This window comes from Pleurodeles waltl, chromosome 9, assembly GCF_031143425.1.
Source record: "Pleurodeles waltl isolate 20211129_DDA chromosome 9, aPleWal1.hap1.20221129, whole genome shotgun sequence".
Lineage (NCBI taxonomy): Eukaryota > Metazoa > Chordata > Amphibia > Caudata > Salamandridae > Pleurodeles > Pleurodeles waltl.
Window position 1 is genome coordinate 780791183 of NC_090448.1, and position 13863 is coordinate 780805045.

Genomic DNA, 13863 nt, shown 5'->3' on the forward strand with positions numbered 1-13863 from the left:
GGATAGGGGCAGTTTTGTCCCAAACAAATGATGATGGCCTTGACCAGCCTGTTGCTTTCATTAGCAGGAGGTTACTCCCCAGGGAGCAGCGTTGGAGTGCCATTGAGAGGGAGGCCTTTGCTGTGGTTTGGTCCCTGAAGAAGCTGAGACCATACCTCTTTGGGACTCACTTCCTAGTTCAAACTGACCACAGACCTCTCAAATGGCTGATGCAAATGAAAGGTGAAAATCCTAAACTGTTGAGGTGGTCCATCTCCCTACAGGGAATGGACTTTATAGTGGAACACAGACCTGGGACTGCCCATGCCAATGCAGATGGCCTTTCCAGGTTCTTCCACTTAGAAAATGAAGACTCTCTTGGGAAAGGTTAGTCTCATCCTCTTTCGTTTGGGGGGGGGGTTGTGTAAGGAAATGCCTCCTTGGCATGGTTGCCCCCTGACTTTTTGCCTTTGCTGATGCTATGTTTACAATTGAAAGTGTGCTGAGGGCCTGCTAACCAGGCCCCAGCACCAGTGTTCTTTCCCTAACCTGTACTTTTGTATCCACAATTGGCAGACCCTGGCATCCAGATAAGTCCCTTGTAACTGGTACTTCTAGTACCAAGGGCCCTGATGCCAAGGAAGGTCTCTAAGGGCTGTAGCATGTCTTATGCCACCCTGGAGACCTCTCACTCAGCACAGACACACTGCTTGCCAGCTTGTGTGTGCTAGTGAGAACAAAACGAGTAAGTCGACATGGCACTCCCCTCAGGGTGCCATGCCAGCCTCTCACTGCCTATGCAAGTATAGGTCAGTCACCCCTCTAGCAGGCCTTACAGCCCTAAGGCAGGGTGCACTATACCATAGGTGAGGGTACCAGTGCATGAGCATGGTACCCCTACAGTGTCTAAACAAAACCTTAGACATTGTAAGTGCAGGGTAGCCATAAGAGTATATGGTCTGGGAGTTTGTCAAACACGAACTCCACAGCACCATAATGGCTACACTGAAAACTGGGAAGTTTGGTATCAAACTTCTCAGCACAATAAATGCACACTGATGCCAGTGTACATTTTATTGCAAAATACACCCCAGAGGGCACCTTAGAGGTGCCCCCTGAAACTTAACCGACTATCTGTGTAGGCTGACTAGTTCCAGCAGCCTGCCACACTAGAGACATGTTGCTGGCCCCATGGGGAGAGTGCCTTTGTCACTCTGAGGCCAGTAACAAAGCCTGCACTGGGTGGAGATGCTAACACCTCCCCCAGGCAGGAGCTGTAACACCTGGCGGTGAGCCTCAAAGACTCACCCCTTTGTCACAGCACCGCAGGACACTCCAGCTAGTGGAGTTGCCCGCCCCCTCCGGCCCGGCCCCCACTTTTGGCGGCAAGGCCGGAGAAAATAATGAGAATAACAAGGAGGAGTCACTGGCCAGTCAGGACAGCCCCTAAGGTGTCCTGAGCTGAGGTGACTAACTTTTAGAAATCCTCCATCTTGCAGATGGAGGATTCCCCCAATAGGGTTAGGATTGTGACCCCCTCCCCTTGGGAGGAGGCACAAAGAGGGTGTACCCACCCTCAGGGCTAGTAGCCATTGGCTACTAACCCCCCAGACCTAAACACGCCCTTAAATTTAGTATTTAAGGGCTACCCTGAACCCTAGAAAATTAGATTCCTGCGACAACAAGAAGAAGGACTGCCCAGCTGAAAACCCCTGCAGAGGAAGACCAGAAGACGACAACTGCCTTGGCTCCAGAAACTCACCGGCCTGTCTCCTGCCTTCCAAAGAACTCTGCTCCAGCGACGCCTTCCAAAGGGACCAGCGACCTCTGAATCCTCTGAGGACTGCCCTGCTTCAACGACGACCAGAAACTCCCGAGGACAGCGGACCTGCTCCAACAAGACTGCAACTTTGTTTCAAGGAGCAGCTTTAAAGACCCTGCAATCTCCCCGCAAGAAGCGTGAGACTTGCAACACTGCACCCGGCGACCCCGACTCGGCTGTTGGAGAACCAACACCTCAGGGAGGACCCCCGGACTACTCTACGACTGTGAGTACCAAAACCTGTCCCCCCTGAGCCCCCACAGCGCCGCCTGCAGAGGGAATCCCGAGGCTTCCCCTGACCGCGACTCTCTGAAACCTAAGTCCCGACGCCTGGAAAAGACCCTGCACCCGCAGCCCCCAGGACCTGAAGGACCGGACTTTCACTGGAGAAGTGACCCCCAGGAGTCCCTCTCCCTTGCCCAAGTGGAGGTTTCCCCGAGGAAGCCCCCCCTTGCCTGCCTGCAGCGCTGAAGAGATCCGTTGATCTCTCATAGACTAACATTGCGAACCCGACGCTTGTTTCTACACTGCACCCGGCCGCCCCCGCGCTGCTGAGGGTGAAATTTCTGTGTGGGCTTGTGTCCCCCCCGGTGCCCTACAAAACCCCCCTGGTCTGCCCTCCGAAGACGCGGGTATTTACCTGCAAGCAGACCGGAACCGGGGCACCCCCTTCTCTCCATTCTAGCCTATGCGTTTTGGGCACCACTTTGAACTCTGCACCTGACCGGCCCTGAGCTGCTGGTGTGGTGACTTTGGGGTTGCTCTGAACCCCCAACGGTGGGCTACCTTGGACCAAGAACTGAACCCTGTAAGTGTCTTACTTACCTGGTAAAACTAACAAAAACTTACCTCCCCCAGGAACTGTGAAAATTGCACTGTGTCCACTTTTAAAATAGCTATTTGTCAATAACTTGAAAAGTATACATGCAATTGAGATGATTCAAAGTTCCTAATGTACTTACCTGCAATACCTTTCAAACAAGATATTACATGTTAAATTTGAACCTGTGGTTCTTAAAATAAACTAAGAAAAGATATTTTACTATAACAAAACCTATTGGCTGGATTTGTCTCTGAGTGTGTGTACCTCATTTATTGTCTATGTGTATGTACAACAAATGCTTAACACTACTCCTTGGATAAGCCTACTGCTCGACCACACTACCACAAAATAGAGCATTAGTATTATCTATTTTTACCACTATTTTACCTCTAAGGGGAACCCTTGGACTCTGTGCATGCTATTCCTTACTTTGAAATAGCACATACAGAGCCAACTTCCTACAGGATGTGTGCACACATCATGCAAGTCCCACCCCTAAGGTGAACCAGCTGACGGGGACCCCACTTTTCAAAGTTCTCTATATTGGTTTGGACGGAATTAGCATTCTAGGGTCAGGTCCACTTCCCAGAGGAAGTGGTCATGTAGAGGGTGTAGTCACCCTACAGGTAGACAACCTATTGGCTGCTGCCTGGAATTCCCCTTAATGCTCTTGAAATGAGTATTTAGGTGGGACCCTTGAGCCCAAGAACTCAGATTCGATGGATCAAGAGAAAAAGGCCGAAGAAGAATCACTGCCCGGCAAGAACAGTTGTGGACATTTTGGTGCAAAAACCTGCCCGCACCTATTTCAACAATCAGAACAGAGTGACTCGTCCTGCAAAACTGGAGAACTACCAAAGGCTTGGGTAGCCTGCCAGCATCTCGCAAATCGCCGCCAGTCTCTCTTGGAGAAGAGGAGCTACTTCCCTGCAGTCTACATGCACCAAAAAGCAGAGTCTGGTCCACCGCCTTGCAGCACTCTGGCCACGACTGACGCTGCAGGCGACCAGGAAGTACCTATGCTCTGGAGGACCAGGACTGTCTCCCCACCGAATGTGACGACACCAGGACCAACCGAAGCCGTGCAGCACCAATTTCCAGGGTACCAGGTGCCCTGTACCAAGCACTAACAGCAAGAGTCCATTCCGGATTCTCCCTGCACCAGGACCAAGCAGCCGCCAAGCGATGTCATTATCACTGGGACCAACTTTGTGAGTTGCCCAGCAGTCTTGATTTTGCTCCTGCCAGTTGTTGGCCCCTAACTGCAAGGAGCATCTTTGTGCACAGAGCCCGGCAGCCACAATCACTCTGTATATGAAGTCGCCCGACCCGGATCTTAAAGAACTGGCTGTACCCCTTTGCTCTAAGGCCCCTTGCAGCCAAAGCCCGTTTGGCAGCTCTCAGACTTATCCACAAGTCCTCCTTTGCAGTCTGTTCCCAGGTGGGCCCCCTTCTCCACAGAGCACCCAGCTACAACCTTACAGCACCCTGCTCCCGGTAGATTTTGGGGAGCTCTTTATGAACTGCTGGTAGTACTTTGGACCTTGGGCCCCTACAGCTCTAAACCCAGAAGGTGAACCCTGAACCCTGAACCAGGCTGTACTTAACTTTATGTATTACTGACTTTTCCTTCCATAGGATTGCATTTTGCGTAGAGAGGCACAGGTTTGAACTCTTTACTTACCTGTAAGAAATAATACGAAAGCAGTACTTATTCGTTTATGGGGTTCCTGGTTTCAAAACACACACATGATTATATATATAGAGTAGTGTTATTTATCTAAGTTGGTCTCGGATTCATTCTTTGTTTGTGTCTCATTTATTGCCTATGAGTGCTTTAATGCTTTGCACTGACCTCTGATAGGCCTACCTGCTCACCCACACTACCACAAAACAGAGCACTAGTATTATCTACTTTTGCCTCTGTCAACCAACTGGGGATCCACTGGACTCTCTGCACGGTGTACTTTTTAGTGCACCACAGAGAGAGCCAGTTCTACAAAGTATATTTAATGAATATATTATTAAATTATCTATGTGCTTTTTCAAAATTTCTGTGGTACGAATTTGTTTGATTGTGGTGACAGAATGTGAGTGTATTTATTGTTTAAATAATCAAACAAGGGGAATCTTTTGTATTGTTTGGTTTCTCTTGTTTCAGCCTGCCTTTGGTAATCTCAATGACTGCATTCGCAAAGTGTACAGCTTGCAAACCTGTAGCAGTCAATAAAACTTTTTTCAGGAGCAGATGAGATACTCCATTTACAGTGCTTTGTTCACAATCTGACAGAGACAGCAAACGTTACACGTTTGTGAAAAGTGCATCACCCATCTGTTTAATTTTTAATCCCTTCTATTTTATTTTTGTCATTTAGCTTTCTATTCTATTGTAGTGTTTACTTTCTATTATGCATTTCTACTTTCACTTCCCTTCTTGTGAAACTAGACCCTTCGGAGTGCAAGTGGACTTTAGTAAAATGATTCATTATTATTATTATAAATACAAATAGTAATCGCGTCTTACAGAAGAAGAGCAGGATCACCTATTAATGTAAATTTACTGGGGCAAATTGCAAACATTTTGGACCCCAACCTCAGCTAACAAATCATTACAAATGATAGAACCATAAAAATGTTAGAAATTGTACTGTGCCCCACAATATGTACTAAATCTTTAAAACCACCAGAACTCTCTATGGTTTATGAACACTAGAACACTAGACAAATGGACTAAAGCAAAGCTAAACATGTCTCTGCCTTCTCTATCACAGGTTCAAGAGTGACAGTCTCAGAATGCATTCAGCTATGCCAGACCCATCTTTTGTCTTTTTCTCCTCAAACTTCCAGTCTTTTCAGTTTTGGCCAGCTCTTGCTGCCTTTGATCCAGAGGCACCCCCTATAAGTCTAGAGTGACTTGAGAGGGGAGAGCCTCCATTTCTGTGCCTAACCCACCAGTCTGAAGGAGGGAGCCACCCCGCCACTTCTGCATAAGACCTGGATAGTAGCTCCATATGCTATATGTTGGGGCTTACCTTTGCTAATTAAGTCCAGTCGCTTGTTGCAGATTGTGGCCTATTTGTGTTACATTTTTTGACTCTGGAACAAATAAGAATTTAGAAGCATAACTTTTACGAATTTGATCTCACAGTAAATGCTTCACAAACTATATTGGGCAACCTGTTTCGGTTTCCCCTTGAGTTACTTAAAAACGTTAATTTTCTAGGACTGACTGTTGGAACCCCATTCTCTAATTCTTCCAGTCAGTTCTGTGTTTTTTTGCTAAGCTGTTTGGAGGGAATACATCATTTCCTGCTAAAGCAGCCCTCTGAAAAGAAAGGTCATGTGCACCTAGAAAATGTCCACTGTGATGTACTCTAAGAAAAGGAAGTTCTGAAAAACTTTCATTTCAGACCCGGAATTACACAGACCCGGCTTCTATTGGTGCATCTGGAACTTGCATCTGAGTGCAATTTGTTTCTTCCCGGTTAACAATAGGTATGAATACTCCTTTTGAAGTAACAGTGGATTGCAGTGTTGTTGACTTTTCTGAAGCCCTGAGTAAGACAAAGGAATCTACAGACATGGACACATAACTTTGAACCTTTTTACCTCTCACCAAAGACTACAGGATGGCTACTGAAGAAAAATACCTGATCAGTTATGGTGTCTCTAGTGTTGATTGCCAGTCAAACATACATCCGCTCTGCAAAAACTTTTGCTTCTTCATTGACCCCACTGTTGTTGCAGGGTCCACCACCTGGTTAACGTGCCAGCTAGCCAGATTCTGAAATACCTGAGGAATCTGAGACAAGCAATTCGTGCCTGTGGTCATACAACATTTCATCTGGATTAGAGTGCCACATACCTCCCATTCATCATCTAGGTTGGTCCCAAATGAATGCAGAACTGCTGACCCACTGCAGATAAGGCACAAGGTAGAGAGCTATGCCCATTTTGGACAACAGACACCATTAACCCTGAACTAAAAAATAAGCTACCTCATTAGAGTCAGCAGACAGACTTTCAGAACTACAGGGCACTTTGCAAGTTTCAGATATACTGTGTGTAGACTCTCATGGAAATTGCTTTATCTCTGCAATAAGTGTTTGCGTACATTTGGGTCCCTATGAGTAATTGTTATGGGCTAGTAACAAGTAACCCTGATTAGCCAGGACAACAATTAGCTTGATTACAGCAATGTCTGACTGCAATCCTTTAGTGATTGCCACTGCTTACCTTCCCTATGTTTCCCTAGTTGCTTTGTTGTGGTATTGTGGGGGTCTTTTACACAACTGTACTGATGTTCGGGAATATTTAGTAACTGTGAACAGAATAAAGCGTGTATAGTAAGGGTACACGTTTTACAACTATACTGAGTTATAGTACAGTTGGAGTATTATGTGCTTTACATTTCAATTTTCGTTGTTAACATATTGTGTTATTAAAGTATTGTGCACTCAACTGTGCAAGGACAAATACATACTTATTGCAACTGTGATAATTTTATTGTACGATACCATTCGCGGTGTTTCACCTCCCATGAGCCACTGGCGTAACGAAACTTGAGGGCCCCCACCTGCAAAATACATAGAGACCCCTACAGACTCACTCAGGAGCTCTCATGCCAGGTTACTGTGCTAAAGGGATCCCCACACCACGGGGCCTTGGTTACGTCCTGCCATGAGCTTAGCCTTGGCTGTATGTCGAAACATGGATGGGAGACAAGAAGGGTTAGTGAGTTTAACTTTTGTTCCAGAGCAAGTAGATGGTGATCTGGTTAGCAGGAAATACTATCACTTATTAGGTTGAGCATAGTTGCGCACAGGCGCTGCTTTTTCGACGTGTGAGTATGTATCTGGGCTTTTAACCACGCCCAGAATACACCCAACACTATCTCGCCTTCATGGGCTTGCCTTTCAAAAATCTTGTGTTATCATTGGTAAATGCTTTAAGATTGTCCCTCCTTGGAATGGTTTTGTTACCGTCTTGGCTATCGACTGTGTTACATGGATATTGCACTTTTGCTGATAACTTTGACTGCAAGCAAACTTCTTTTTCCTTTTGTGTCTCTCCTCTGCACTCATAGCGGCTCTGGAGCTTTGAATCCGCTCGTTTATGTCAACTGTTTTACTTTTTATTTTCAGTTTGTTTGGCAAGAAGAGTCCAGTTAAGAATTTATAACGCTAATAGCTAACTTGAGCAAACTCGAGACCCATTGCCTTGCAAATGCTTGATTTTACAGTGCCTGGCAGTCCCTACAACATCACACACATCAGTAAAGGTTTGCTAAAATCTTGCGCTGTATCCAGCCAAACCATTTTTTTTCCACAAGAATTGAGAGACTGCTACTGCCAAAACCAGCTAGACTAGACCACTAGCTGTGTTCATAAGGTTGCCCAGTCCCAAGTCTTACATACTATTGATCACAAGGTGGACACAAACTATAAAATTGCCTGCTTTTCAACTGTCTATCCAACCACTTTCTGAAGCTTTAAAAAATGATGAGATTGAGCTTCATTACAATCACTTGTTACACCTACTTATTAAGGCTTCCTTAACAATATAGGAGTGAAGGCAAGTTGTATTTGAACCATTCAACCATCTCAACCAAAGCACCCTAACAGGCCCACAAGCTGACACCACACCACAGCAAGAAGAAAATAAAAACAAACAAAGGCAAAGAAACTAGAGAGTAAACACCAAAACATGAAATAACCTACGAGCCCAACATTTATGTACTCCTAACCAACTGGTTCCAACACATCTAGGGCTCCTTTTAAAATGCATTTTAAAGACAAGACACTCTACCACGGTAAAATTTCCAAACTTCTCCTTGCCTACAAGGCCACATTTCCATACACCATACTATATGAAAAGAAACAAGAAATTACATGCAAACACGCTCTTCTGGCAGGTGCTAAAATACTGCAACATAGCAAAAGTCAAGAATGCCAGATTATATGCTTGTTCTTAAAACTAGGATACCCCCGACCCAGTACCTTACATGGGACATAACTGTTAAGGCATACCTCACACATAATTCTATGTTGGACTGTCTTAAATATTTATTTTATTCAAAGAACAAAGCAATGTTCTTTATCCATGCCAATCACTTTGCCTACTCTAGCCAGCAATGATGATTCTAAAACTGTCACGCTGCACCCTGTATTGCACATTGTGCTCTCTCTGATAGGAATATCACCCCACTTCAGGAAGCCTGCTGAACATCAGAGTTGCACATATGCAACCTCAATTTGAAGACCATAGTCAGTGATAGGGTGTAGACATCACTGCATCTCAAGACACACCACACACGATCAAACTATCAACCGCTCTCATCACATGCACCAAAAATAATTATGATAGCCCTTAATCAGGGTTTCATTGGATTCCTACGACCTCAACATAATAACATATTGCACAGGTACTGTGATAATACTTCATAAACACACCACATGTGCATAAAATCGTATCTCAATTACCAACTCGCACCGTGATGCCTAGACAAGAACCTCTACTCTAGCTGAGTAATGAATACCCTAACACCCCAAGGAGGGCAAAAATGCATAGGCCACCTGTACACCAAGCTGATGACAGAGGACAAAAGTCGTCCGCAAGATCTAACGTAATTTACACTAATATACACAAACCACATCTAGGGTAAAGGTCGAGCCTGCTTTCTCCTAATCTCACAAACTCCAACAAACATAAGATTTAATCAATCAATAGCATTCCCAGTATCATAAGAGAAGGCAATCAGTCTGAGAATGTGCAGAGTCCAAAACAGTGGTCATTAATGAAAAACAAATGTGAATGTAAACAGAAAAGCTACCTAAAGCAACAGAATGTGGGAAGGACAAAACAGAAACACAGGGTTCTAATGTGTTTTGAGCTAGGTACAAGAAACAGATGGAATTAAGTGATCAATTATTCCTGTCTGTCATGTTTTCAATCCAGGTTTACACCATGTTAGGCTCTCCTCACCCTTTCTATGAGGTCAAACCTAAAAGAGCTGTAAGAAAGTGAAAGAGCTCTTCAGCATAGGTTCCTGGGTGACTTAAAAATATTACATCATATATCTCCTGTTGTAATTGAAGATGATGCCTGAATAATCCTGTTGGAATATATTTAGCTCATTGACTACAAGGAATCAACCAGCATAAATATGGTGTGCTGAGGAGAGTCAATATTACCATCTTCTCTATGCGACAATGAAAGCTGTGCTGTGGGAGGATAATGAAACTAAATCAGCTGCAACATCATCAGAGGTTGAAAGAGGTGGACCAAACCCCATACTGAAAGCACCCGAGATGCATTTATCAGGTGTTTATGTTCAGTCCCACCTAAAATTGAGCCTTCCACCAGAGAAAATCGCCAAATAGTTCAAACCATCTTTAGCTCTGCCAAGCAGATAAGATAGTTTACACAAGAATTTACAGTTGAATTTCTACAGTAAGCAACAACTGAGACAACCTGTGACAACGTACAAATTCGTTGTTTTGCCTGCAACCCACCACGGACTATGTAGCCCAAGAAAAGAGAGCCCTGAACCAGACCTGGACTCACCTGTCTGGATCACGGAACCAGTATTCCCCACAAGCAGGTTTTCACTTGTGTTTGCGGATTCATCATCGTCCAGATCCATTGGGCTGCCAGGGTACTCCTGGGCACAGTCCTCTTGCTCTTCCGTGGTGTCAGCCTCTGGTAAAGTCTGTACGTCCCAAGTCTGAGTTCCATCTGCCACTGCTTTCAGTGACTCTTCAATTTCTTTTACATGTACTGAATTCAAAGACCCATGCAGTATTTGCCGACCATCTTCAGACACAGATGTAACCAAGGGACTAGCTTCAGGCGCCCGCTCCTCAGAAACAGACAGGGCCACAGGACCCTCCTCTGCCTGCTCCTCTGAAACAAATGGCACCAAAGGGTCTTCTTCAGTGACTTGCCTCTCCAAGCTAGTAAAATCCGTCAGATTCCCCACTTCTTGTTTTTCTGGCAGTAATGGGGTTTTAAAGTTTCCTACAATCATCTGTTTACCAGGAATGGCCTTTACCAACAAACTACCCTCTGCCACTTTTTTCTGGAGACCAGACGTAACTCCCACAACCACATCTGCTTTCAAATCAAACACCAGTTTTTGGGAACTGACACTGGAATCTGGTAGACTCTTTACAGTTCGATTCTGAGAACTGGCTGTAGCAGCCAATTCATCACAAACAGTCACATTTTCAGGTGCAGATTCCGCCTCCTGGTCATCTTCTGTCGTCATATGGCTGTTAAGCATTTCCAGTTCCGCTTCCACTGTACTCTTTCGGAGACCCGGAAAAGCATTACCACCTTCTTCCATTGTGTGCTTATTCATTTTGTACAGTACTTTTGAAGCTTCTATGGGCTGTTTTTTAGCGAAGATCTTGTATTGGGGTTTCGCTTTAACCACTTCCTCGCTAGAGCCGACTGGGGCCTCCATTGGAACTCTTGATTGAAAAGTATCTGAAGGTTGCAGTGTGTGTACTGTTTCTCGGTTCGGACTGACCGGCACCTCTGGAACCTTTTCCACAGCATTCTTCTTTGTTCTAGCGTGACCTTCAGAGCCCTCCCCTGCAGGGCGCTTTTTAGGACTGATTGCTGTTCCCTGCTCCCTTTCATCTTTACAGCTCCAGAGACTTTGCAAAGCATGCTCTTTTTCCAAGACCCTATGGGGACTGGCTAAAGCTCGAGAGAATGTCGTCTCTGTCTGTTTCTTTGGACTTGCCAAGACATGTTGCGGGGCCACCTCTGCTGATCTATTAAACAGATCTGCGGTGTTCCCTAGTTCACTTCCCACAGACAATTTTTGAGGACTTGCTAGGGCAACAGGGTTTTCTGGCACAGGGTTTTTTTTTGTGTCATGCTGTGCTTCCAAGGCATGGGACTTCGCCGTAGCCACAGAAATCTTTGTGAGCTTTAAGGCCCCTGTTTTTTCTGGACTAATTGGAACTTCAGGGACATTCCCATCTTCCTTCATCATTTTAAGGTTTGACTGAAATGAAACGGTTTCTACATCACTCCCAAGTTCTATGGAACTACAGGGGGTTAGTAAGACCCTCCCTTCTGCCGTCAGCTTCTTGGAACCTAAATCGGTTTGCAAATAGGAATAACCAGATTGCCTTGGTGTTTGCAGAGGTTCCTTCAGGGACTTATCCCCCATGAAATTTGAAAAGCCTTGCATAACCATTTCCTTAGTCCCCTGCTTAGGCATTTGTAGGTCACTATTTTTAGACTCCACCTTTAAGAGGCATACAGAGCCTTTGCTATCCTGTCTCTTAGGTGTAAATTCTAAATGGCTGGTAGGCATTTGATCTTTTGCTATTGCTGTCTTCATTGGATGTGCAAACGTTGAAGCTGCTGGTGCCACAGAAGTCATTGGAGTCACTTCCCTTTCCTCTTCAGACACGTTTAAGTGACTTTCATAGTTAACGGGACTACCTGGCGCCATCTCAGCTTCTTCCTCTTCCTCCTCTTTTTCAGCAGCAGGTTTCACTGACCCTGATGGCACTAAAAGTCCTTTTTTCATCTCCTTCACATTAGAATCCTTTGACAGGGCCGACCGTGAATGTTCTGCACCTGCCATGTTCACTGAACTGATTGGGTCTGAAGCTGGTAGAGGCACCTTAACAGGGCTTCCAGCTGCTAGACCTGGAACCACTTTCATGGGACTGGCAGGGGCAGACTGTGCCTCTTCGTCTTCAGCTACCATCATGATACCCAATGGAGAGAGTGGTTCATTCTCTGTTTGTGTCATCTTCAGAGAACTAGTCGGAACCTGGTGCAAATTCTCTGTTCTTGCAGGGGCTGACTGGGCATCATTTTCTGATCTTAACTCAACTGATTTTGGCAAAAGGACACATTTTTCGAGCGACTTCGAATGGCCATCCAATCTTGCTCTATTTTGGCATTCTTCCTCTTCGTTTTCCTCTATTGCAATATAGCTTGAATTGATTGCTTCTTGCCCTTCTAATTTTACAGTGTTCAAAGAGGCTTCACATGCCACCGACTCCAGAATGCCTGAGCCAACTCCATCAAACTTCTCTTTCGGCGACCCTCCTGCAGCATTGGCAGGGGTCCTTTCAAGGACCGCTGCTTGGCACCCATCCAATAAACCTGGAGGTCTACGTAATTTATGACAGTCTACTTGGCGCCTGTCAGTAGAACAGTCTGTTGTCAATCCCCCAAGCCTTTCTTCAGCCACTTCCACTGATCTAACAAGGGTTGCTGCCGTCCTAGTTTCCTCCACAGGATTGAAAATCCCTTGTTGCCCAGCACCATCGGGGGTTACCGCGGTTTCCTCCTCTTCGGTGGACCCCAGAACCTCTTCCTCTTCTGAGACTCCAGCTGCTGTCAGGTTTCCTAAGCCGTCCTTTTCGCAGAGTTGACCCCCTGACCAAAAGGCCGCCGGTTCACCCCGATGAGCCGCCACTGCGCGCTCGTCCTCCCTCTCCTCAGCCATCTTGCTCCGACCAAGCGGTAGCCCCTTTCCTCTCCCACACACTCATGAACCACCGTAAGCACGGGGATGTGCAGTGGGAAAGGAGGGGGGGCAATGGGAGACGGTGTCCACGGCGGATGAGACGTCACGAACAAGCACTGACAAGAGGACGGGGAAACATTGTTGTAAAGGAGATCTGTAAACATGGCGGCCATTTTAGAATGTTCAGAAGTCTTTGAAATAAATAGACAATAACAAACTGCAAAAGTAAATTTGTACCTCATGCCCAAAATTGTATGCTGATATTGTTCTTTTTAATTGTTGAAATATAATGTTTGATAAGTAGTCTTACATCTTAATCTAAATAATAAATAGATTCCTTGAAAAGTTAACATCTCCTTCATGGTTTACCTTGCAACTAGTCTTTACATTCGTAATTTCATTTAAAAAAATTGATGCATCCCATTAAAATGCTACCCTAAAAGATTTACGTGCTTTTATGTGTGGCGGGGGAGGGAGAGGAGAGCGAGCTGGAAGGCAGACATGTCATTTCATCCCTTAAACGAACACAATATAGAACACATGACTAGATGTGTCACGTAGTGAGCCATTTTGCATTGGGACGACTTGCTTTCATTTTTCTTATTTTCACGACAATAAAGCTGATCCAGTCACTGTTCACTGTAGTTTTTAGGGACGAAAACAAACTTCAATAGAGGAATAGTTTAGAAGTTTCGTTGTTGCCACTGGCTACTAGATCAGTCGCTACTTTAA

General features: G+C 45.3%; 1 protein-coding gene across 1 annotated transcript in view; it reads right to left on the reverse strand.

Annotated features, from left to right (window-relative positions):
• LOC138259971 (uncharacterized) overlaps positions 1 to 13227 on the reverse strand; it is a 601590-nt gene extending 588363 nt beyond the window's left edge. The window contains exon 1 of the mRNA XM_069207983.1: positions 10191 to 13227. Within this exon, the coding sequence (XP_069064084.1) occupies positions 10191 to 13110 (2920 nt within the window). The 5' untranslated portion in view covers positions 13111 to 13227. The remainder of the gene's footprint in view (positions 1 to 10190) is intronic.
• Positions 13228 to 13863: the final 636 nt, after the last annotated feature.